The sequence below is a fragment of the Oenanthe melanoleuca genome, chromosome 7 (genome assembly GCF_029582105.1).
Source record: "Oenanthe melanoleuca isolate GR-GAL-2019-014 chromosome 7, OMel1.0, whole genome shotgun sequence".
In the NCBI taxonomy this organism is placed as follows: Eukaryota; Metazoa; Chordata; class Aves; order Passeriformes; family Muscicapidae; genus Oenanthe; species Oenanthe melanoleuca.
Window position 1 is genome coordinate 26,218,448 of NC_079341.1, and position 25,721 is coordinate 26,244,168.

Here is a 25,721-nt window from a genome sequence, read left to right on the forward strand (position 1 = left end):
AGGGGCAACTGTAAACTGGTGTTGTCACTCACTGGCAATATCCCGCCTCACTGCATGTGGTTTGGGCTAGTACTCCATTAGTGAGGTGCAGAAATGGAAGGAGTTGGCAATGCAGTTGTCTGTCTGTAGAAGATCTGGAAATTTAACCATCTTAGAGACTTAAAGATGCACATTTTCACCTAACCAGAATGTCTGAGATTTAGAAAATCTTCCTATCCTGAGGCAGAACAAATTGCTTGTATTTTGAAGAGAATGAAAACATGAAAAATATGGCTTGAGTCAGTCAAAATGTTTTTGACATGTTTTGTTTCAATTGTAAGCCTTTATGATGTGTTTGCAGATTTTTTATCTACAATAACTAAAATCTTTGAAATTACATATTTGAATAATGCTGAAATTTCATTCTCTCTCTGATTTTGTATATAAAGACAATCTTCTGAAATCTTTTCCCTGCAAACCCATATTTTTCACTGGTTTAAGTGAATGCCTACTTCCTGATTAAAAAATAATAAATCAGTTAGTGTAATGTAAATCTGCTTGATCCAATTAGAAAGAGCTTTTGAGGAGCAAAGACAAGGACTTTATCTCCTGTATGATAAATTGTGTCAAAGAGGTTACCACTGGATATAAAGTTAACTCAGGAACTAGTTTTTCCCATCTTCTAGCTCATTTTTAAATGCTGGCAATTCTGTCTTTGGTTTGAGTCAGGGAATCACTGTAAGAAGCCTCACAAAGCATTTAGAGATCATTTGATCATGAGACAGCAAACAGAGATGAACAGTCTGAGGTTTTACAGTCCTAACTGCAAACAAAGACATTAGCTTCTCATCCACAGGCAGTTGATTCCAAATCCCTCTAAAGGGCTTCAAGAAAATGTATGTTATTGAGCTTTATCCTCAGCTGAGTCTCCCCTCATACTAGGTCATGTAGTTGACTACAATGTCATCATGGTGCATGACCTGCTGCTCCAATGCAGGCACATTAAACTGGATGTACACATATTCATATGCATTTTATTGATATGTGACACCTCCAGTTGTTTGAACAGCTGACCCTGAGGAGGGTTGAACCAAGGTGTAAGGGAACCCTGCCTGGCCCAGATACAGCATAGAAAATCTCTGCTGTAACCAAGAGTAACAAACTGCAGCAATTACCCAATTAAAGCTAAGCCCCTCTTTAATCAAGACAGTCAAGTTAAGAGGCCCTTGGGATTTTTGTGAGAAGGAGGAAGTCCTGATCATTGCAAAGGGAATTGCTTCTTTTTCTACCAGGTTTGAGGTTGCCCCCAAACTTAGAGATGCTAATTTTGAAAAAGAGAATAATTAGTTTTTAATAAAGAATTTGTTCCTTGGGAGGTGTGGGGATGGGCTGAAAGCATTTTGCTGTACAGTTTAGAGTTCATTAGTGCACCCATCAGGGAAAAGGTGCGACAAAAGTGAAATCAGATGAATATTCCTTATTTAACCTCCAAATGAGTAATTTGGAAAAAAAAAAGGGCTATTTCTTCTAAATCTGAGTTCCAGGTGACTGCTTTTTATCTGAGCTCCATTAAATTATTCCCCTGCTAAATTTTCATGAACTAGGCTTTTTGCTCCAGCAGACACTGACTCCCTGAGATAATTCTGAAAGCAAAACATTCTGTTTTATTAGTAATGATCTATCTTCCACCCTGGTGCTATGAGGGGCTTGAGGAAGATGTTTGTGTAGGTGCCAGTTTTCTGCACTGAATCCCTTTTTTTTTCACTGACATGGGGATGGGCAGGATGAGCTGGTTCCTGCTTGTCCCCCTGGCTGTGAGTAGCACCAGGGTGCAACAGAAAGTCATGAGAGCACCTGGCAGTGATTCTGCCTCCAGATAAGTCAAGAGGCAGCATCCCTGGCCTCACACTCACTGCTCAGGCTTGTAGCTAGATCCCTCTCACCCTCATTGCCACTGCAATGTGAGACTGCAGGGAGGAGACTATCTTTGGGCTCAGTTATGGTAATTTCTTCCTTCCTTGGTTGTCCCATGTGATTCGTTCCCAACTTTTATTTCTATGTGGCAACCACCAGACACAATTTTTTACAGACTCCTGTTTATTCTGGACTGATACATGGCAAGTTTCCTACACAACCCTTTCTAAAAACACAGATTTATTTGCTTTTACTGACTCTGGTCAAAGAAGCTATTCTGAAATCCCATAGAGATGGAGCATTAGGGGCAGACAAATGTGATGAGCTGGAGCTGCTCCACATACCAAGTGCAGCTTGTTGAAAATAGCCTTGACCTTTTTATAAACTGATGTCCAGCCCTGTTTTCACTGACATGACATATTAATGTGCTGATGGGACTGGGCAGAACTGCCTCAACATTTCCCAGGTGATCTTTTCTTGGGACATGTTTGCCTTGACAGATTTCTTCCTGTGCATGAACTCTGAGGCAGAAGGAATCTTTTACAATGATTTTGTATTGCTGTCTGTGATGTTTATGGCAAATTGAGCTCTCTTCATATTGTTTTGCTTTCCTTCTTTCCTCTCCTTGATGACCTCACAGCCATTAGTGCCTGAATTCCAGCCTGTATGTACCTCATTTCCTCTCTCTGCTGTCTCTGAGGAGGGCTCTGTATCCATGACCCAGCCATATGAGCTCTGGATGCTTGTACTGCAGTCTGAAGGGCTGTTCACGAGGCATGATCAGACTGGAACCTACCTAAGTGTATAGAAGACCCCAGAAGTGTGGGATTCCCTGCTAGAAGCAGCAATGGAAACAACATGCTTGGTTTGAGGCTTCCAGGTTCCTGCCTCTACACTGGAAGCCCCCATACTCCAAGCATTTGCAGGGTCCTCACTGTGGGAATGAGCTGGGTTCCCTGGGCAGCCAGAGGCTACTGAGGTCTGCAGCCCAGATTTCCTCACTCCAGTGCAGTCCTGCCAACATCCAAGGAGGAGATTCTTCCTATCAAGCCATTTTACTACAGTTTTAGATTCACAGGCAATGCAGAGTCTAGGTGAGAGGAGAATCAGGCATTTAATCTCAAGGGATGCAATGGCATTTTATCATGTCCTCTGAATTATTCTGCCACAAGCATCTTGAATGTCTGGTTTATCTCCTCTAAAATGATCCATACACTGCTCATCAATCATCCTTATTTCACAACTAACATGCCACAGGTTGTTCAGCAACCTGAGTGTTTGGACTGAAATAATTGCATTTTCTGGAGCTCTGTGCCTGAACCAGGGGGAAGCTGCTGGTGCATTTGAGATGTTTGGGTGCTGTGGATTTGGGGCATGGGGTGATTGGGTGGATGACTGGTCAGCCACCTGTGTAAGGCTCTGTCCTCCTGTATGCCAGCTCTCAGGAGAAGCAAATTTCAACTTTGCACTAGATTATAAAGGCAAGACTGAAGCAAGTGAAAACTTCTTTCTCAGTTAAAGAGCTCAAGGTTACTTTGCCTTTAGGAATACAGGTCTACCTGCCTGGCTTGCTCCTATTTCACTGCAAGCTGGACTTGAATGGCAAAGTGACACTTGTATGAGTAGAAATTGAGGGTGCCTGAGAAATGTTCAGCACTCACAGGAGGACTGGCTTTTTGGAGAAGTTTCTTGTCAATCACCAAAGTCTAAATCTAATTTTAGGCATTAAGCTGAATATGAACTCTTGGAAAATATAAGGCATCAATTCTATTTACAGATCAGTTTTGATAAGTTAGCTTGATATAGTTAAATCCTTTGAGTTGCTTTCCATTCCCCAACAGGGAATGGGAAAAAAGGAGAAAACTCTAGGGCTGAGAGAGACCAGGTCTGGCCAAATCAGGCCAAATGTTCCTGTTTTAGCTGTCTATCCTCCCTGTATGACCAGCTGTTTATTCTCTAGCCCTGCCCTGGAACACGTGCAAGTTGGGAAGGGACCTCACCAATAACTCTGCACTTACAAAACCACTGAGTGGTATAGAAAATACAAAAGACTACCCTGAAATACATGAAATGATGAAGTAAAGAGTTAATGAATCCTCAAGAAGCTTTAAGTTTGAATAGAAAAATCAGGGAGGGGAGGTTCCCCAGTACATTTCTCTGGCCAAACCCACAGATGAAGATTAACTGAAAGTCTCCAGGGACAACAAATAGAACAATGTTTCTGTGAGGCCAAGAGTTTGTTTTGCCATTTGTTCATTTCGTTACCATGAAATACAAGTGCTGCTGTGGGTACAGAAGAAATAACCTCATAGCCTGCATTTGTCTCAGACACATCCTGAAGTTTAAACAGGTCATAGTGCTCCTCTTTTGCACTGGACCACTTCACTGCTTTCTCCATGGAAATCCCTCCATCTGGGGACACTCTGCCGTCCCCTTTGTTTGAGACTCTCCGCAGAGATTTCCGTGAGTAACGTGCTTGGATTGTGTTCCTGCTCTTTCCACGTTCCCTGGCTGGGAGTGCTCGAGCAGACTGACATTGTGTGAGGAATGTTGGTGGGAGTGGGCTGTTTTGAGGCAATTGTCCAAAATATCCATGCAAGAGCTTCAGAATGAGAGTTGTGCAAATCTGCACTGCAAACCTGTTTCTAAGGTGCGTGCTCATCCAGGTGGAAATCCAGGAAGCATACAATGTAACCTATGTGTCCTGTTGTGCCTGTATTGCAGCTCACTAATGTCCTTAGGTACTTGAAATTTTTTTGCAGCAACTAAGTGACAAATTGTCTGAAAAACTTATAAGCCTAAGGAAAAAACACCCCTGTTCATAGCAGGGAAAAAAAAAAAAATAAAGCAAAAGGCAGAAAATGAGCAAGCTGCTATTATTTTTTATGAATTAATCACCCATCTTCAGATCTGACAAAATAGACGAAGCTGGAGTCTCTTTTTTGCTCTATTTTCAGCTGGTGCTTGAAGCAAAAGTGTCAGAAATCTCTCTGCAAAGCCTGTTCTGATGAGATTTCCAGCCAGTTTCATGAATGAAGTTGGTTTGGATTAACAGTGAATAAGTTATTGTGCAGAGAACTAGCAAAGCATGGGTTCATTGATCACAGACACTTCTGCATATGGTGTCTGACCCAACACTCAATAAAGGCAATGAGAAACCTACTGGGACAGCTTATCCAATAGCTGTGGAGCCACTTTGCAGTTCCAAAGCAGCTGGAGTCAGCTATTCCTAGATACTGGAAACTGGATGGGAGGAAAATTTGCTTATGGTCTATTCACCTGATTCATGGGGGTTTGCATCAAGCCCAGGAACAAATTCTCTACACCATACACTGCTCATTTACAAAACTAGTGTAGCAGATGAGACCTAGTAAGAGTCAAGCTCTCATCTTTTCCTCCTCCTGCTCTGATTCCTTATTCCCCATCATTAACAGGGATGGATGCTTACTTCTGGGATTGTTTAACTGTGGGGACAGTTCCAGGGCTGTCCCCTGAGGCTCTCTCCACAAGTAGCAGGTTTTTAAGTTATTATTCTCTATTGATCCCCCATCTGCACAATTAGCAGTGGTGCTTGCTCTGAGTCCAAAGGTGTCTGCAATCAACTCCACAATGATATTCAAGGAGAGCACTGTTTTAAAAGGCTGCCTCTCCTGAAGTGTGCTGTGTGTTTTAAATGTGACAGGCTACATGACAGGACCTGAAACAGAGACGTTTGAGGAAGCTTGGGAACTTCTGAGCCTTGAGCCTGAGCCAAGCCATACTTTCTGACTTTTTGGCTTGGGAGTCTCTGACTCAAACACACCATTTTCACCTGCTATCTGTAGCTTTATCATTCCTGCAGAATAATCACAGCTTTTAAGATGCCTGCCTTGATATAACAATGCAATTCACTGCATGACAAAACCCTAAAAATCTGGTGGCTGGTAAACAAAAATTATTGAAAATGATTGTTTCATTTGAGGCATCAAAAACTTCAGCAGTGCTGTAAGGACAACAGCTCAGCTTCCCCGAAAATTGCAAAGGAACTTTTTTTTTGTTATGAAGCTCACTTTGCCTGCTCTGCAAACTCCAGCTAAAGCTCCTGGGGATCAGATTTTCTGGAGGTAGAAATTCAATACTAAATGTATGATGGAGCATCAGGGCTACCAATTCTGCTTGTGGGGCTGTGTGAAAAGCTAATATGTGTGTTGAGAAGTAAAAGCACTGACTGAATGATCTTTCAGGAGCTGTGGACTCAGTTCTTGTTTCTATGCAAGAATTCAATGTGTTCTATGTGTTTTCTGCATGACCTTCAGGTGGTTGCTATTCTCCTTGTCCTTACACAGGCTCAGGTGCTAGACCAGTCTTGCAGTAGGTGAAAGAGAGTAGGAGAGGTCAGGTCTCCCATCTGCTTCTTTAAGCAGCCTGGACAGCCTGGCAGGGCTTCTGCCTGGAGTGAGCAAAGAGCCGAGGCAGCAGGACACTGTGATCCTTATCCCAGTGCTGTCACTGTCCCATGGAGCTGAACCACTAAACTGCCTGTGGGGCCAAATGCCACAGGAGATGGGACTTAGAGGGAGCACCCTGCAGGCACTGGCTTTCCTTCACAGCTTTTCTTTTAGAAAGTGTCGCTTCTCAGCCTAGTGGCAAAGCTACTGGGGCTGGCAGCCCTCAATTTGGGGGCCAGTGCATGAAGACAGGTTGGAATGAGTGTGCTTGAAGAGTTCTGTGCTGATTGGGGTCTGATGTTATTGCCATAGGGGCAGTTAATTGAGGGGGTATCAATAAACAGCAGGCCACCTCTCTAATTTTCCTTCTCTGCCTGTTATTTAACAAAACTATTGAGAGAGAGGCTGCATTATATATATATATACTTATATATATATATATATATATATATATACTTATATATATACTTTTGTCTTTAATTCTGCAACTGCAGTAAAAGCCAGTATAGGAGAAGCTCCTGAATACAGGATAGAATTGGTTCTGTAATAATAGTAATAATAATAATAATAATAATAATAATAATAATAATAATAACTTGCTTTCTCCCTTTGAAAATAAATATAGTTCTTAGTAGAGAGATTTACCCATTCCTGGCAGTCAATCAGGCAGGACAATTTGGACTCTGAGTACTTGATTAGAATAACTTTAAGGAAAATTGCCTTCCTGAATCAAGTAAGGATCCATTAACCTGATGAAACAGCGTTTGCTTATCTGAGAGGTTAGGACTCATAACACAGCTTGAACTGCATTAGATGAGGCCTTTTTTAGAACAGAAAGTAATAAAAACACCATCTGTCATGCCTAGTCAATCAGACCTTGTATAAGAGAGGAATTATTCCTCTGACTTTACCATTATAAGATCATCTGTTTGTTAACAATGGGAAGTGTCAGGAATGCTGAAAACTGGTTTTATGCCCTCAAATTATTTCTAGCTGCCTTTATCTTGGAGAGAATTAATATTAATCTGAGTTTATATAGGAAAGAAATATTTCTAGATGAATACAATGCCAAGCCATTCCATGTTGAGTCTCTTGTGATTTATTGTTAGAAGTAAAACTGAATGGGAGATAGAGGAAAAAGTGCCATGTACACTTTTCTTCTAAAAGTGATTATTTCTATAAACAAATCTCTTGCAAGTTGCTGAGCACTCAAAGGTTCTTTGAAGTCAATTGAATGTATTCAATTCACTCAAATAGCTGTCTGCATGTTAAAGGAGTGGCATGACTAGATCTTCCCATATAGCATAGGTGTAGCTGGAGACTGTGGAAAAGGTGTTTGCATTTTTTGGTACGGATGTATCAAATTTAAAAAATGTTGTCACTAATGGATTTCTCTGACAGTGTGGTTTCCTCTACTAAGGAGTTCTTGGAGACATGTAAAGATTGAGTGCCAGACAGCAAAGACAGCTGTGGGCACAGGAGGTGGGAAGAGTGGTGGAAAACCTGTACCAGTGTATCCCCAGCACCACTATGCACCAGCTGGGGTGGAAACACCATCCTCACTTATCACACACCACAGATGAGACTGCAGTGGATGTATTAACATACACCTTTGCCTGCTGCTTGGGTATGTGCCATGCTGCTGCCCAGTGCATTCAGCACTGCTCTATGCCTTCTGGGTGGCCACAAGCTGGAAAACACCAGAGGAGCTTTTGTGTGTCCATGGAAAAAGCATTTCTTTGTTCAGGGTTGCTGTTTGAACAAGGGAAGCAAACAGAGAGTTTGCAGGTGTGTGATGCAGAACTCAGCTGTTGTGTGGTGGGCACAATCATACCAGGAGGAAAGAGATCCCAGGAGGAAGGAGACAGGCTAGGGATAGAGGAGGAGGAGGATTAAAGGAAATGCCTAATTCAGTATTCAGTCACAGCCAGAAGATGTGCTCCAGTTAAGGTAATGAGACGAGATCTGGGAGAAAGATGGTTGAGCAGGAGGAAGATACCATGTGCTGTGGGGTGGCTGGGCACATCAAGGGAAGGCTGGGCACTCCTGGTCCCACTGATGTCAGGTGGATCACATGCTCTCATCTCCTAGGAAAAAAGGACATTTTTTTGGGAGTTAGCATAAGGATGAAGGATGTAGAGTCACAGATGAATTCTTCCTTCTATGAGGGTATAACACTTATCCCTGCCAAACTCTGAGGGGATTTATCATGAGTGCCAGTGGAGAGCAGACTGCCCTGGGCACAGGATGGCCAGAACAAAAAGAATTGTGTGACAAAGTGTTAGAATTCCCAGAGAACCAACTTCTGTATGGTTAGATCAAAATTAAAAAAAGTAAAAATATCTCTAATTTTGTGCCGGTTCCTCTGGGACCTGATGCAGGGAAAACCCACATGACTGCACTTCTCCCTGGAGCTGCTGAGAGCTGCTCCCACTCACTGTGTTAGCAAAATGATCCCCATGGTCACTGCGGGGGGAGGCTGAAAAGAATGGATGGCACTGCAAGCTCGTTATGAAAATGCAGGGAACCAGAGTTAATGAATCTTGGACGAGCCTCTAATCTGCCTGGCCCTTGGTGTGGTGGTAGAGGAAGCTGGGTGGGGAGGATCTGATTAACATCTCAGTGGGAGTGACAGACCCTAGAATGCAGAAGGTCGTATCATGTCTGTCAGTGCTTGCATCTGGGAGGGGCCACTGTCAGAGAGCAGAGATCTCTGTGGATTAGATCTGGAAGGTTTTTTTTCATCAGAACAGAGGTATTTTTTGGGATTTACATGTTCTCTATCCCTAGCAGCTTGCCTTGATGAAATACCGATTACACAATTGCAATCTGACTTAAACCATAGTCAAAAAATCAGCTGTATGCTGGGTTATGGTGGGAATATCTTCTCTGTGATAGCAAAGATTTGAAATTGTGCAGTGCATTATTGGGAAAACTTGGAGAACAACAAACAGGTTGTTTACTGTGGATGTATGGAAAAAATAATCGGCAAAACCGGAATTTATGACTTCTCTGAGATTTTCTTGGTCCAGTAGCCAGATTAATGAATGAAATCACTTGCCCCAGATGTACAGGAGATTATGCTGCTTGATGCTTGTTTTATGGGCAGTGCAGTTGAAATAAGTGATCATGGGCCTGACAAGCAACATACTGAGAACCAAACCCTAGGGTCCTGCTGTCACATCCTGTAGCCCCTCCTTCACTGCCCCACAGACTCCCCCCCAGTTCCAGGCATCCCTGTGAGCTGGCTGTGAGGAATAGAGTAGTTACAGGATTTCTGGTTTCTCAGTTCCAAGTGCCTCACTGAAGCCAGTAAAAGCAGCTTTTTAGGAGCAGGGTGGGAGAGGGAGCAGGACACACCACCAGAGAAATCAGTGCAGAAACCTGAGAAATCAGTGCAGACAGAAAATCCCAAAGCAGTATCTGTCCCAGAGGCTGGAAGCGAGCACGGAGAGTAGGGCAATGCAGCCATGGGGTGGCTGAGGCACTGGATGTAGCTGTCTTTCAGCTTCCTCCAGAGCCAGGCTGCTGCAGACTGTGATGTCTTCGGTGGCTGAGCTGTCCCTCAGAGCCTGTGGCACTATAAATCAGTAGCTGTTTCTCACTTGCTGTGATAATACTGCAGGCAGGGCAGCTTAACAGAGAGACTGCTGGGCTGGCATGCACGAGGTTTCAGTGGAGTCTACCTTCATCAGGATGTTTCTTCCTTCTTTTGCTCCTTTTTGAAATGGAGGTACTGATATCTGCTCAGTGAGATGCCCTGAGACCTGCTGCTGAAAGGCACTGTGTGAGATCCTGCTTCTGAAACCACCAGGGAGAAAATGTTCCTGTGACACCAAATGGTCTTCAAGTGTTTTTCCAAAGTTCTGCCTCACCACATACATCTTTCCTCCAGCTGCAGGGAAGCACCTCCCACCTTCTCACACCAGGAAGGGGATGACCCAGCCTCAGCTCCAGGCAAGTGAAGTGGGTAAATGTTTAGATTTTTCTGTTTCCAGGATCTCTCTGATAGTCAGAAGTTCTGAACAGAGAGGCTGAGTTGAGCCTGAGCCAGACAGGTATCTCAGTACCAACGGGTGTGGCACTGGGTGCCTGAGGGACCAGCACACCTTGTGACAGTCAGAATTGATCACTTGCACCCCAGAGAGACAAACAGCACCGAGTCAGAAACTGAGCTCACAAGCACTCACACAACTATCTTGGCTCTCCTTTTCTGCATTTGTTTTTTTTTTTCAGAGCACTCTCTCTGTTGCTGACTTTACATACCTATGTGAACACTAAAATTAGCTATTGCTTCAACTAGGAACTGTCTCTAAGCACTGGGCAGCATTTCTAAAATGCCTTAAATTTCTACAAAGGGGGAACAAGGGACTATCATGAAGGGCAGAACATAGAAACATCCCAGAGACTGGAAATGTTCCCATTGCCTGGAGCACCTGTATGTACATTTTCTCTATGTCTTGAACTTATTGAAGCCAGTGCTACCAGTCAGTGCATGATACCTTATACCATAGCAACAAGTACATCCTAGAAGTGAAGCGGAAAATAGCTGGAAAATTATTCAAGAGAATTATTCAAGAGGTCCCTTAGCCCATCTCCTTACTGACAGCCTGAATAGTTAAATTATTCCTGATTTTCTGTGCAATATATAACTTTCCTTGGTATTCACTTGCTGTTAATCAGTGGTCTGTTCTGAAAGATCACAAGTCTTATTCTGGAACCACCTTCCTTTTTTTTTTTTTTTCCAGTGTTTTTGTGATACTCTCATCTTGACAGCCTAGAAAGTAATTTAAATTCATGGTTGTATTTTGTTTGTGCTGAGTTTTCTTCATTTCCTGCCTCAGCTCTCTCATGTCCTGTGTTTTGCTTGAAAATTCCCTTCAATGAAGAGAAAAATCCGAATTTTTTCTTGCTACGATGGCCTCTTAAATAATTGTTCAGAAATAAAAGCCCTTCCCCCTCTCTCCCTGCTCCAATCTTCTAGTATAAGTCACAAGTATTACCAAGTGAAGCTTTTTTATTTTCTCCAACAACTATTCTCCCTCCAGCTTTTCTTCTCTATTGCATTGTCTGGCCTCTAGTGCTCATATGTCTTTTCTGCTTGTTTTTCACAGTGCTTGCCCAGAGTCTCATGCTGCTGGCTTTGCCATGCTGTGCTTTGTACTTATCTATGCTGTATCTTCTTATAATATGAATAACACTCCCTGGATCCTGGCCATACTTCCTACATTATAGATTTAAATTCTTCTTACCATCTATCTTTTCTTTAATATCTCTTCTGTGCACAGCCTGCTCTTTTGTAGCCATTATTAACGTTTTGCTTCAATCCTTCTTTCACAAGCCCCTCATGATCTGCCGTCATCTTTTTATGAGTTGTTCATGCTGTTCTTCATCTTTCACTTCAGGCTTTGCATCCCTTGTTGCTCTACCAAATGAATCATCATATGTAGGAATTTATTCCTCATTTCATTTTGGAGTTTGATTGTTATCAGCTTAGGCTTCTCACTATTGTATACTGTAGCTATTGTTGTATGCTTTTCTTCACTCTTAAATTCAGGTGTCTCTCAGTGTTTCCCTGGTGTATCTTTCTAGTCCTCCTGCCCAGTTCCACTGGATCATCCTATGTCCAGCTAATAGCAGAGTTCATCAGGAACTGACCTCCTGTTTGTAGCCTTGACTTTATCTTGAGGTGATGATGATAGATATGGGGCCTTAAAGCATGGGAGGGGACTTGAGGGCAATAACAAAGTGAGGGATGTAGATGTCTTCAGGGCCATGATGTTGGGTGATGGAGACCCCATTTTACTCTACTGCTGAACTCACTCCAAACTTCTTCTGTGTCTGAAGAAAATATTTGGGATTTTCCCCTGCAGAAGAGTTTCCCTAAAGCCTTTCTGAATTAAAGTCACAGCAGTTTACAAGAGGTTATGGGGGAAAGCAAACGAGTAAACAGTGGAAATGCAGTAGAAAAATTGTTGATTCTCCTTCAGGCAACTCATGGCTTGAAGGTGAAAAAGGGCTTGGGGGAACAGCTTGTCAATGTTATATCTGCTTTCTTGTGTGATATACGAGGAACTGGGAACTGAAGCCAGTCTGTCAAAGGTTGGTGAAACCCTGTGTCTTCTCACAACCTGAAACACTAGGTGCCCCATCCCTGGAAACCTCCACAATCAAGTTTGACAGGGCTTTGAGCAACCTGATCTAGTTGAAGATGTCCCTGTTTATTGCAGAGGAGTTGAAATGGATGGACTTTGAAGGTCCCCTCCAGCCTAAACTGTTCTGTGATTCTATGATAATGTAAGACATGTATAGTTAAGACCAGCTCTGTAGCTGGTGTAGAATGTCAAAAATAGAGCTGTAGATCCTGTCTAGTCACAGAGCCAGTCCCTACCCTCAACCAGAAGTAGTAATTTTATTGAAAGATTGTGTAGCTGCAGTGTGAGGTGATTGATCGTGAGCATCCATGAAAGGTGCCATGCAGCCTCAGAGGCTGTATTCAAGAAAGGCAGATTCCCTATGACATTTGAGAGCTGAGTAGAGATGACTTCAAATCAACAATAAAAGGAAGTTTAACTATTTTATTGGTGGCCAAAGGACTGTTGCTGAGAAGTGAAACATTAACAGCAGGGTGAAGGGGAGCCGGGATTGCTCAACGAGGTTCATCTTCAGGCACAGCAGAGCTGGGGTCATCCCAGGCACGGGCAGCAGCCAGAATGGCAGAGGGGAACTGCACACCACAGCCTGCAAAGGAAGCCCAAGCTGGTGAGGAAGTTTTTAAAGATTTCTTCTTGCTGATAATAGGGGAAACTGAAGGCAAAAAGGCGCAAGGAGGGATGAGAAGTTTCTCTGACTGTTACAGGTTGACTTGTGACCAGATGGCAGGCTCTTAAATACAGATTAGGTACTTGATATTGTTAGTGGTGTTAATCTAAATGCCATCACAATTTTGAGTCTATAATGGCTGGTGAATAGAGGAGAGATGTGGGTTTGAATGCTTCTGGCGTATTTTCCTGGTTGTTCAAATGATTTGATACATCATTTTCTTAAATTACTTTGAAGTTTGGGAGAAGTCTGCAGGCAATGGAAACCACTCTTGATCTGTATAAATCAGTTAAGCACTGCTCTTTCTTGTGATCAAAGAATTGGAGAAAATAAGCCAGAAGAGACCTCCAGAGGTTATCACATCCTTCCAGGGTCTGGTCACCAAGCCCTAAGTGTTGCTGCCACACATTCATCTAGTTTCTTAAAATCTTATCTCAGAAATGGAGAAAGAGGAGAGAAATACATATATGGTAAAAGGGCTATAAAAGTATGGCCAGTGTATATGAATTAAAAATAAGACTCATTATTAAAAGACAAGTGTGGCTGAGCTGAAAATTAGGAAGGGATTGTACCACGAGAAGAATGCAGGTAAAAATGAAGAGATTAGTTGAGTATAAACAGATTAAGGTGGATAGGGAGTGGTGAGAATGTGAGGATTGTAAAAGCAATGTGAAAATGCAGATTCTCTTTCTGAGGATTTGGGAACCAGAAAAAATTAAATTATGAACTGAAAGTTACAGCAAAATGTATTCATGGGAACTTCTGGCTATGCAGGGCATCTGGTAGCTGAATATAACATTTAAGCATGAATCATCCTACAGACTCCCCAGCTGCATAGAGGATAATTCAGAAAGCAGTCCTTGCTTTCATACATATCAGGTGAAGTTGTTTGGCACAAGATTTTCACAGAAACTCAGGAGGGCACCTCATCCATATGCCTGCTCTGGGACAGGACCTGATATTCATGTAGTCCCTAATGCATTCTTATATAACAGACATCATGGGTTGTCTGCACCCTGCAGGTCGAGCCACACCATCTCTGTTCTAATTCTCATCTGTCCTCACTGAAAAGGAAATTGGAAAGAGAAGCCCCAAATATTATTTACTGGAAAAAGTCTGTTATTTCTCTCATCCTCAACAAAAATGGATTATAGTTCATCTCTCTGGCTGTTTTTCCTGTCAATGGAAAGGAGTAGCATTTGGTATTCTTTTTTCCCAAATTTCATAATTTTCATTCCAGAGTTGTAAAATGCTTTCTCCTCTCTTGAAACACCATTTTGGAATCATACCCAGTTGTCCCCCAGGCTTCTTCACCCTGGTTTCAAGCAAAACAAGAACACCATGTTGGCTGTGCTGTAGTTTTCTTTGCTCACGGAAAAACTGAGCACCTGCATGTTTCATGATTTCCTAATCTGATGGAAAATCATTGAGGGATTTCCCAGTTGTCCACTATTATGGACTTTTCATATGGATCCTATTTCCTTGTGAGAGGTCAGAGACACCAGAGTTAGGATATATCACATACAGTGCTACTCTAGCTGTTACTCCACTTACCAAAGAATAAAAGTCTGGTTTGAGAGCATTTTTTCCAATCTGAACTGGCTGTTTTGTAATCTTTATTCTCCTTTTGGTGCTTAGAAGGGATTATCTGATCAAGTATCTCTCTTGCTATGGAGAACTCTCCTGGAGGAACAATCTGCTTTTTTAAAGGCAGTGGTGATGCTTGTTCTGCTTTTACCCTTCACAAGGGAAATGACTCAATATGGTATTCAGTACCTGAAGGTGAATTTCATCAGGCTCTGATGATCTGAGCACATTTGAGATATCCAAATATTATTTAAGCAGTTTTTTGTCTCATTTCACACATACTCCTGCTGGTTCATTTCAAAGGTGTTGCATACCTTGTTGCAATTTATTTTTTTTAGTGAAAATAACAAAAAGACACAAGTTTCCTGGCTTCTTTGGATGAGCTTTTGTTTGCTTGTTTTCTGGTTTAAATAACAGCTTTTCATTTTCCTTCCTTTCTCTAATATTGACAGCATTTCTAACACCTTTTCTTATTGCCTTTCATGTCCCCTTGCTAGCTGCAGTTCATTTTGTGTCTTAGCTTTGCAGGCACACCTCTACTGCTCCCTATTTGATCTGTTTGTCTATACTTGTCTTCAGAAATGCCACCTTATTTCCATTTGTGGTGCAATTCCTTCCTGATTTTCAGTCCAGTTGCACAGGTCTCCTATCAAGTATTAGTCTGTACTTGTATCTGAGATGCTTGCAAATTTATTCTCCTAAACTTATTTTTGCTTTTTGCTCCAAGTTAACGTTTATTGCCAGACATTTGAATTCCTTTTCTTCCTTTTCTATCTGAGAAGACCTTCTGGCAGCTAATGGCCTAAACAGCTCTGCAGTGTATTAGACAAGTAGTATGTTAATCCTACTGACTGATAGGAATTTTCATGCTAGTATTAAAAAAAAAAAAAAGTCATTTAGCTTATGTGATACATGGGGCTGTGTACACACAGAGGAAATACAGCTGCAGGAGGCTGAAGACATTAAGGCATCCCACTGCAGCAGCGTGGGAGTGCTGTGCAAGGGATGGTGAAACCTTTCCTGTCTTCCTTTTGTATTATTCCTTTAATAACTCTACTGCTGTGTTTGCTCTGCCTGCCTGTGTATGGCAGAATACAGCAGGTTTCTGCTGGGAGCTGTGTAGAAATACCTGGGGCATGAGATGCCAGCAGAGGGCTCAGAAATATTTCTGCTGCCTCTAGCCTGAGGTCAGACTTGGAGTCTTGAGTACTTGCCAGCCTGGTGTGTAGGGACAGGACCCATGTGAACAAAACCTGTTCTGCCCCCAGTACTGGGTCTGCTTTTGAGCAATCATACCCATGAAAAGGGCTCAATAAACCTGAGCTCCCTGGGGGCTGCACCCAGGTAGAAGCAAGGCTGTGAGTGTGTGCAGTTCACTGGGAGGGCTGAAAACAAGGAGCTGGTTTGTGGCAGGACAGAGGACGTACACAAATATTGTTTTGCCATTTCTGTAGAAGAAGAAAAGAGCAAAGAAGGGGTAGAACTTTCTGGCACCATCTGAAGTTTGGCCTTCAAGTCAGCTGCCCAGCTGACCCCATGTTTAGCTGCCCAATTAGCAGGAGTGAAATGGAATCTCTGGGGATTTTCAGAGGAACAGTGCCACAGCACCTGATTGAATGTGGATAATAAGTGTATTTCCTCTGTGCAGTCCATCACATCTGATTCCCTTGTGTAAGTGTTCTTCATGTCTTGTTAGCAATAACTGAAGCCAGATTAAGGATTTGTGGTGTGGCCAAGGCCTCTTTTCTGGTTTGTTAGCTGGTTCTTGTGATAACCAAGCACTATCAGCTGCTCAGTACTTGCACTAAGGATGAGTTTATGCAGACTCCTTGTACCAGCTGTGGATTCTGGTTGTGGTCTGTGCATTGCTGATAAGAGGAGGGAGAAATATTTGGGAAAATTCTTTGAACATTTGCCTCTTAAAGAAGCCAAGTGTAAGAGGAAGAAAACACCTCTGCACTGCGCTGAGGGTACAGCAGAGCCACAAGCATTGAGGATAGTTTATGGGAAGGTTGTGAGTTTTGCTCTGCAATTGGAACTGGCACTGGAAGAATACTAATGAAGAGCTCCACTATTGCCATGGGAAGGGCATGGAAAGAGGGACAACAATATACCTGCAGGGAGCTGAGCCCATGTAGCTGCAGGGGGAATCCAGGGACTCCCAGCACAGATAAGCTGCATTTTTCACATATGGAGCCCCAAAGTGGTCTTCTGGATAATAGAAAATAGAGAGGTGTTGGGGCTGTTTCTGGGTGCTGGCTGTGCCCCCTTGATTAAATTGTGCCATGAGAAAAAGCAAGGTCATTCTAGGGAATTGGTGTGGGAATGAACCCTGGGTCACTTCACTCCTGCAGTACCAAAGAAATGATTTAACACAGTGCAGGCATCTGTAACATCCAGTGTCCAAGGGTTTGGTGTGGTGAACATTTTAATAGTTATGTCTTGGAATGTGTGGCTTTCCAGTGAAATGAGATCCCTGCAGAGTAAACCTGTCATTACCACACTGGGAGGGAGATGCACGCTCTGCTCCTAAATCTGCAGGCTGTAGGTGTATCTGGGACCTGGATTTTCATTCAGCTCACATCTGTGCAGCATCCAGCACCGTGCTGGGCTGGTGCATGTACAATAGCTGGGGACATGCCAAACAACAGGGAGGGGTGTACCACAAAGTGCTGGCAGCCCCAACCTGTGACTGATTTAGACTGTTTTCCCTGACTCTTCTTGAACTCTGGAGTTGTCTTTCCTGGTAGCATCACCCTCCCCTTACTGCCCTGGCTGCACAAATGTGCTCAATTAGGGTTAACTCAAACTGAATCAAACTTCGTGCCTGAGGTTGGAAATCTTCCCAGTCAACTCACCACAGCCACATAGCATGGTGGGAGACAAGGCGAGAGGGGAGATGAACGCTTTTCAGAGAAACGAATCCAAGGAAACTTTGTTCACTTTTATTTCTGCAGGAGATGATCCCCCCAAAGGAGATTTCCCTCTTCAGAAAAAATCCCCGGTAAGTGTTACTGCTGGTTTCCTTTGCTTTGCTTTCTGCTCAGCTTGTTTTAAACATTGCAAGATCTCTCTGTTCTCTCCTCTGTTGTGCTCTGGCTAGAGACAAGCACCCTTTCTTGCAGAGGGTTGAAATAAGCCTTAAAAACTCAAGGCAAAAATCCCTCCACTAACCTGATTAAGTTAAGAAAGTGCAGCTTAAAGGGAAAACACAAACTGCACAAACTGTCTGAATGTTTGGGGAGAAGGGTGAGGGTTTTTATTGCCTTTTTCCTGAATGCTACTTTCCTCATGGGAAAGAACTTATATTTCTGAAGTGGATGGGGCTGTTGTGCATAGGAGGGAGAGAGCTGAACTCTGTTTAGTTTGATGAAACCCACCAAGAAAAGGTCCCCAGATGCTGAAAAGCAGAAGGGAGGGACAGGGATTGAGGACAGGCCACTGGTGAGTGTTACTGAACCCAGCTGTGCCAGAGCTTTGGGTTTTTATCTTTGGCTCTGATTTAAAGCCTGATTCAGGTGCATGTGTTGCTGCCTTGCAGCTTTGATATTTGTACAGTTTTTTTTGTTTTTTTTTTTTTTTTTTGTGCTGGCTAGTTCTTGTTTAGTGCTTGACCCTTAAAAACTGTTCACTGCATAGGATTCAGGAAGAATTTGGCTTATAGTGCAGCTGCTTTGACTACGTAATGCTTAGTCTTAAAACTCACAGTCATGTCATTAGCAAGCCAACTATTTAACTCAATTTTAATTACTGTGCAGACATTAACTATTGGATATCCAGAGCTCCTGGGAAATATTAATCTTTATCCTGTTTTGCCATTAGTCAGCAAGAAGGAGAACTGAAAACAAACGTCTCCTGCAGTGGGTACTTTAAATGAAGTTTCTTTTTTCCAAAGACACAGTCTATCAACTTCCACAGTATCTTTAAGAGATCCATAATCCCACAGATCCCAGGCTTGCAGTGGCACTGCAGACTATCTGTGTTCATGAATCCAGGCTTAACCTCTTTGCTTTTGCTGGGGCTCTCTGCTGAGCGCGGTCCGCCTCCGCGAAAGCGAGCAAACGGCATCTGGCTCTCCCCATGGATGAAAGCTTCCCACTTTTGGATGTCCAGGCAGGCCACAGGCAGGTCAGTGACACAGTGGAGAGAATACATGAGGGTTTCTGCATGTGCTGATGCCATCTCATGACACACAAGCCAGATGGAAGTACCCCTGCTTGTAAGTTGTTGCTCTGTTTGTAAGCATGTACTCAGGGTCGTGGCTCAGGCACTTGGGAAGGTTTAGCTGGGAAGTCACTGCTCCCTGCTCTCCTTTCCCTCCTTGCTTCCTGCTCGTCTGTAGGAGGTGCCATTCCAGAGCAGGAGTGGCTGAAATGAGTCACTGCACCTTCAACGGGTGCAGATAGATCCACTGGGACTTGTGCACTGGGTATGGAGGGTCGAGTTCAGGCAGCAGCGCTCCTGCCACTTGTCCACCTGGTTTGGACAGTCACTCTCTGCACCTCCATCAAATGTTATGAAATGCTAAGAGTATGTATAATGAGGTCTGGGAAGGAGAGGAAGAAAAAAAAAATCCCTGTTGAACAATTTTACTTCCAATTTCATAAAATGCCTCCCAGCACCCACAAGAAATATAACCTGCCTCTTATGGATTTTCTTCTTTTATTATGAAAAACTTGTTGGAGAAAAATATTCTGTGTGTGCATATGGTTGTGTGTTTGTGCATCTACAGCTTATATATGCCACCATTTTTAGGCTAGTATAAAAGCAGGAGGCCACAGTGTAGTTTCCAAGGGAGCCCACTCTTTCTTACAAGCCATATTGCTGAACACAATGGTTTCAGAGTAAATCATAGATTAAATGAATAATTGTGTATTTACTCTAGTAAAGCAAAAAGGTAAAGAGTTTCTTATAAAAAGGCAGCCCATATTTAGTGAGAAAAATATATACATATATAAAAAAATATTTGTCTTTGGAGGATTAATTAATGGAAAGTAGGGGGGAGGTGGGAGTTGTGGAATTTTGATTTTTTACAATCAGTCTGTTTTGTTGCTCTTTCATAATGTTGAGGAAGACAGCTTCATTAAGCTGGACTCTGCTAAATTTGATGCCATTGCTTTGGGAATCCAAATAAGCTTAGGTCCCTTGGTGGTGAAATAAACCTGAATAAACACATCTATTTTGGTACTGTATTTGCATTTGGGACTCTGGAAAGAAATACAAGAATTCATTATTTCTGACACAGAGATGAGGCACAGAAATCCACGTGAAGGGTTCATCTCACTTCACTGGCCCATACTGTGGCTGTTTAAATCTATAAGTATAGTTGCATCTGTTCATATCACACTCCCCCAAATTCCTCACCAAATCCATGGCCAGCCCCTCTCTCCCACTAATTGGCAGAGGCTGGGCAGTGCTGTGGAAACCTGCTTTCCTGTTGTGAGGCAGTGGAGCCACTAAGCAGCTGGAAGCTGAAAGCTGCTTAGCTCAGACCACTGTGGGGTAACAAGAGGGACAGAGGCCCACACAAGGTCGTGCCAAGACTCATCTGTTTAATGCTTTGTATTTCACTTGGGAAGTGCTGATGTTAGCTGGAGTAAAGTCAGGCTCAGAGAAAGAGTGGCCACACTTAGGTTTGACAGTCCCATCCCTGGGGTTTTTTTGGTCTCAGTGACTTTTTAGCATGGCAGTCGAGAGTTGGTAGCATCTTTCCAGTGGAGTTCCTGGAGCTACAAGCATGGTGGGCTGCTGAATCCTCATGACAGTCCTTACTGGGCCCATGTCCAGGCTGATTTCACTGGGGAACCTTAATCAAAGCAAGAGTAGTGTGAGGTCCACTCTCTCCTCTGAGTCCAGCTCACAGGCCAGTCAATCAGCTGTGAGCACTTGCTTTTTGGACTGGACTCCTCTCCACCATCCAGACACTGTGGGAATGTGTTGCTGGGGTGAAGGCTTTGACAGCTGATATGTTCTTGCTTGTCTCCCACAGAAACTCTGTGGCTCCAACTACCCCCTGAGCATTGCCTTCATAGTGGTGAACGAGTTCTGTGAGCGCTTCTCCTACTATGGCATGCGAGGTAGGTGCCCTGTGTCTGGGGAGTGACTTCCCATCCTGAAGTCTTTACACAAACTGGATTGGTGTTTCTGAGCTATGCTGTGTTTAGTATTTCAAAGTTAATTGACATTTTAGAATGCATATAAGAACAGTGTACCCTAACATTGTTGCTATATCTAAGATGAGAAGTTGGGACTAGAGGGCTCCAAATGTACCTTCCAGTCTAAATTATTATACAATTCTCTATATCAAACCTGGTTTTCTACTATGTGATATCTTTCATAGTTGATGTGCAATCAGTGTGTTTGGGAATTGAATCATACAGGCACCTAATCTGCAAATGGAAAATGTGCATAAACAGAACTACAGGTTAGGGTAAGATAAGCTAGAAAATACATTTTTCAGCTAAACATAAATGTTTATGAGCAAAGGATGTCAGATACTCATATATCTTAATGTAGCTTCTCCTGTGTCCGAGATTATGAGGAACAGGTCTGGAAGCACAAATCTTTCCACAGCACTTCTCAGTTGCCAGACCAATCAGTAGTTTTCTTGCCACCATGATGCTGTTTACCTGCAGATATACACATTAATTATCTGATATGACTTTTTGCTTCCTTTTAGCTGTCCTGACACTGTATTTCTTAAGCTTCTTCCACTGGGATGAGAATCTCTCCACTGCTGTGTACCATGCCTTTTCTGCCTTGTGTTATTTCACGCCTGTCATCGGAGCCATCATGGCAGACTCGTGGCTGGGGAAGTACAAGTAAGTGAAGACATCTCTCTAATTCAGCCAGCATGCATCCATGCCATGCAGCCTGTGCAAGGACAGTGCTGTGTGTGCTCCCAGTTTTGAGTTAGCTTAGAGTGCAGCAAAGACACACTTGTGAAGGGCAGCTCCTCTCTGTTAACAGAGCTCACCTGTTTGCTCATGCTGTTCTGTGCTTCTCTAACACCCAAAGACCAATAGGCAACAAAGTTGGGACAAACTAAATGTTACAATAAACCTTTTCCTCCACTGTCTTTCCCTACCTGACTTCAGGTAGGGCAACTAACCCCCAGTTTGCTAAGGTCTACTTCTGAGAAGGATTCAAAGATAGTGAGGAAGCAATGTCATCATGTAGATCTTACAGATTCAGATTAAATGTCACTAACTGTAATGTACTTACACTTCTCACAGCATAGGTAATGTGTCAGCACACCCACTTTTATGCCCAAGAAACCTGTGTTCTCTCAAATCATCTCCATCAGCACATAACCAGATAAGCTCTTCCTGAGTAAGAGTCCTTAGGCAGTCTTCCCTTCTGATGATAAGTTGTGTAGCCAACATCTATCCCAGAGTGGTGATGACCAGCTGGATACAGGACTTCCTTTGCTTGGCACTGTTTTTTCATTGTCTGAGAACTCTTGGCTGTCAGGGTGGTGAAGTACAGCTGAACTGTTCTCTCTAGGACTAAGCCTATCTGGCAAAAGAGTCTCAAGAGGAAATAAACAGTTGCCATATGCCTATCCTGAAGCAAGTTCTTAAGTAGCTATCGGTATTTTTTTTTCTCTGTGCTCAGTTTTAGAATTTTCTTGTCCCTTAGAATGAAAAAAAATAACAGTGGGACTTTATTAAATTCGTCATTTAAGATCACCTAGCAACGTTCATTGGTATTTGAGGATGTCTATCTTGCAGCATGATGTAAGAACAGATGCTTGTATGTTAGACAAGAGACTTTCCTTGGAGTAATCCCTATAATTTAATGGGAAGTGGCTTTTGCTGGACCTTGGCCAATATAACAGATTAGAGGGGCTTTTAAGAATGATCTGATGTGGTTTTAAATTAACTGTTGCAACCAGGGTTTGAATGCACCAGGGTTTGAATGCATCAGGGACCACTTCCATGCTCAAAGCTCATAGGACTTCTTCTAGTGTTTCTGTCCTTAAAAGTCCTTTGATTCCCTCTGTATGTGTCTTCAGCACATGAATACATAGATTTCTCTTAATCTAGAAGGTGGTGAAGGAATAGAATACACTCAAGAGTTTGATTATCCTGCTCATATTTCTTCTTCTCCCTCACCAACACATGGGAGACAGATAGATGAGCTCAGTCTTTCAGAGATACTTGGGAACCAAGACAGACTTACAATGAGGAAACCACACTCCTAATTCAGGTTTGTGGGTTAGGTGGATTGAATGTGGGTAACAGTGTCTAGACATCCCTTCCAGTCAAGGGATTCACTTATGCCCATCCTACAAAATGCCAGTTATTAGTAATCTGGAAAGTAAGTTGGACATGAACAGTGCTCTTCTCTTTGCAGTCTTCCATGCATGAATGGAAGACTTTTCATTTTTTCTGCTCAGTAATGTCTATAAATAAAGCAGGGGCTATCCTTCCTTATCTGAATCCATTTGCATATTCCTTCTAGTGCCCTCAGTGTTGACACGAAGGAATTGCAGCTGCCCGCTGTAGCACTGGTAGAACAAACCAGTTCCTTGTGTGTCTGTCAAGTAGAGCTGCCATATCAGGGCACATGGGCACACTCTGTTTTCAGACTGTACATCACCCAGCACCTTCAGTCACTGCTGTTTGCTTTCCTCACAGGACGATCATCTACCTCTCCATTGTGTATGTTGTTGGCCATCTGATAAAGTCAGTCGGTGCCATTCCATCCCTGGGCAACCAGGCAGTTCATGTGTAAGTAGCCCTTGAAGCCACAGTGCTGTAGCAGGTTGTGATGGTAGTTAGTTAACCCAAGCCTGTTATTTTTTTCATCTCCATCAGGCCAGCATTTTAGGGGCTGTGCATGGATTACTTTTATCAGGGAAGGATTCGGAATGTCTGAGTAAGAGCAGAAGGGTGGAACATGCCAGATGAAGTTGGAAATCACCACACAGATTCTAACCCCTTTGACACAAGCACTGGGGATTATCCCTCTCTGCTATACCATGCTACTGGCTTGGTCTCCTCCATCCAACTGCCTGCACCAGGCTCCTTTCTCCCTCATTTTATCAGCACAGCTGCCCAGCTCAGCACGGTTCCCCCATGTGCTTGGGAACACACAACTGAAATACATTTTCTGATGACAAGGGAAGGGTCAAGGGAAGGGTAGAGGATACAACCCTCTAGATTCTGAACTTATAGGCTTATTAGAGTAGTGATTCTGAAACCACCAATCTGGATTTTTCTGTGTGGTCGTGGCTCAAAAAAAATGCACACGCAGGCAGGAGCACATGTTGTTTACAGAACAGTTTTCTTTTGTCCTAGACCCAGCCAGTCCTGATACTCTTGTTCCCTAGAGACATAATCTGTCAGGCCAACAATGGTATTTTGAAAACCACTGGGAAGTAGAAAGCACACAAGAATGAGCCTAATTCGATCAGTTTGTCTGCTCTTACCCAGGCTACAAGGCTGAAAAAGTGCTTCCCTTTTTCTTTTCTTTCTTTTTCTCAATTGATCTCTGACAGCTTTTGTTGTCACATGAGTAAAAGTAATTCCATAGATCTTTGATCTCCTATATGTCCATTGGACCTCAGAACAACAAGAAACTGACAAAACCAATTTGGTTAGTTGACTGGTACGGAATATTAGATAATTAGGATAATTAGTTAGTTTTTCCATTTTTTTGAATATTTAATTTGTTTGTTTATCTGGCTCATCATCATTACCTGTGTGCAAAAGGCAATGTTATCAGAGGAATCATAGTTGAGTGACACTAAAATGCTCTCATAAGCTCTGGAAAGGTTTTGCAATGGTGATATTTTTGTTCTTGCATGAAGGGTCCTGTCTATGGTTGGTCTGTTTTTGATCGCCCTTGGAACAGGAGGGATCAAGCCCTGTGTCTCTGCATTTGGTGGGGACCAGTTTGAAGAGGAACATGTAAGACTTCTTTCTTTCCTAAAATCTGCAGTGTCTACTTACCTGTTGTGCTAGAATAAGGGCCAGTTTTCAGGAAAAGACATAGTAAGTCATGAGGTAGGATGGTTTTCATAAGACTTGAGAGACTCTAGATGCTTCAGGAAGGCAAAATGACAGCAGAACAGGATGGATACTGGAAAGGATAGGTCATAATTGCATAAAGTCATCTAAATGTTAATTGGACATTGAGTAGTTGAAAAATCCTGGCTTGCATATCAGGGAACTGCATATATCAGGGATCAGCTTAACAGGGATGATTATAATGCACGGCAGTGGAATACAGCAAATGAAAGAAAAGGCTGTATCACCAGGATATGCTTCTGTGGGATTTTTTCCTCAAATCAATCATAGTCTGTGTCTCAGATGTTGTTCAGAAAGAAATGAAGGAAATTCAAGTCTTCTGCAAGTAATGCCAGAATGTTTTCTGGACATTTGAGAATGGAAAGTTCTGAGTGAGTTGAGAAAATGTTTCTGCTTAGCCAGTGTTTGTGCTGTATATCCTGCAAATTGTAGTCCAGGTGCTGCTTTGTGTCCTCATTCTCTATCATGAGTGCTTAGCCCCTCATCTGCACTAATCTTAAACTCCCATTATTCAGCACAGGGGCTCAACCAGGGATGAGGTGGTGCTTAAGGAAGCAAAGCAGGTCAGGAAGTGCTAATCCTCAGATAAAATGCAATTGACTTCAAGTTAAATAGATTTATGTTGACCTAACACACAAATAAAAATTTCTATTTTTTTAATGACAAGTATTCAAATCAGCAATTGTGTGCATGGCTTAAGTCCTCAAATATGTAGAAGGCCACTACTACAAAAAAGAAAATAAGTATTGGGGTCTGTGGTGAGTAGGCTTAAACTCAAAGAGGATTATTTAGGACTGACAGTGTGAAAATTTTTTCCAGAAAGAGATCTAGAGAAATACTGGAAAATATTAAGGCCTTTGGGAGATGGAAATTGCCATCAATAGGGGCATTAAAGAAGGACATTAGACTAATAGTGTGTCAGGAAAAGCAGTGGTAAAGCTGGATAAGAGTTGGC

The 25,721-nt window shown here is 42.8% G+C and overlaps 1 protein-coding gene across 8 annotated transcripts in view; it reads left to right on the top strand.

The window, feature by feature from the left end:
- The window catches only part of SLC15A2 (solute carrier family 15 member 2), an 89,576-nt gene that overhangs the window by 24,319 nt on the left and 39,536 nt on the right, over nucleotides 1-25,721 (top strand). For 2 of the 8 annotated variants that reach the window (XM_056496952.1, XM_056496953.1), the window contains exons 1-5: nucleotides 17,556-17,733; nucleotides 20,719-20,806; nucleotides 21,409-21,550; nucleotides 23,372-23,464; nucleotides 24,547-24,646. In XM_056496952.1, the coding sequence (XP_056352927.1) occupies nucleotides 17,602-17,733; nucleotides 20,719-20,806; nucleotides 21,409-21,550; nucleotides 23,372-23,464; nucleotides 24,547-24,646 (555 nt within the window). In that variant the 5' untranslated portion in view covers nucleotides 17,556-17,601. Of the gene's footprint in view, nucleotides 1-4,171; nucleotides 4,357-10,097; nucleotides 10,278-12,993; nucleotides 13,083-17,423; nucleotides 17,734-20,718; nucleotides 20,807-21,408; nucleotides 21,551-23,371; nucleotides 23,465-24,546; nucleotides 24,647-25,721 lie in introns of those variants that run through there. The other 6 variants (XM_056496949.1, XM_056496947.1, XM_056496950.1 and 3 more) reach the window with 6 other exon arrangements.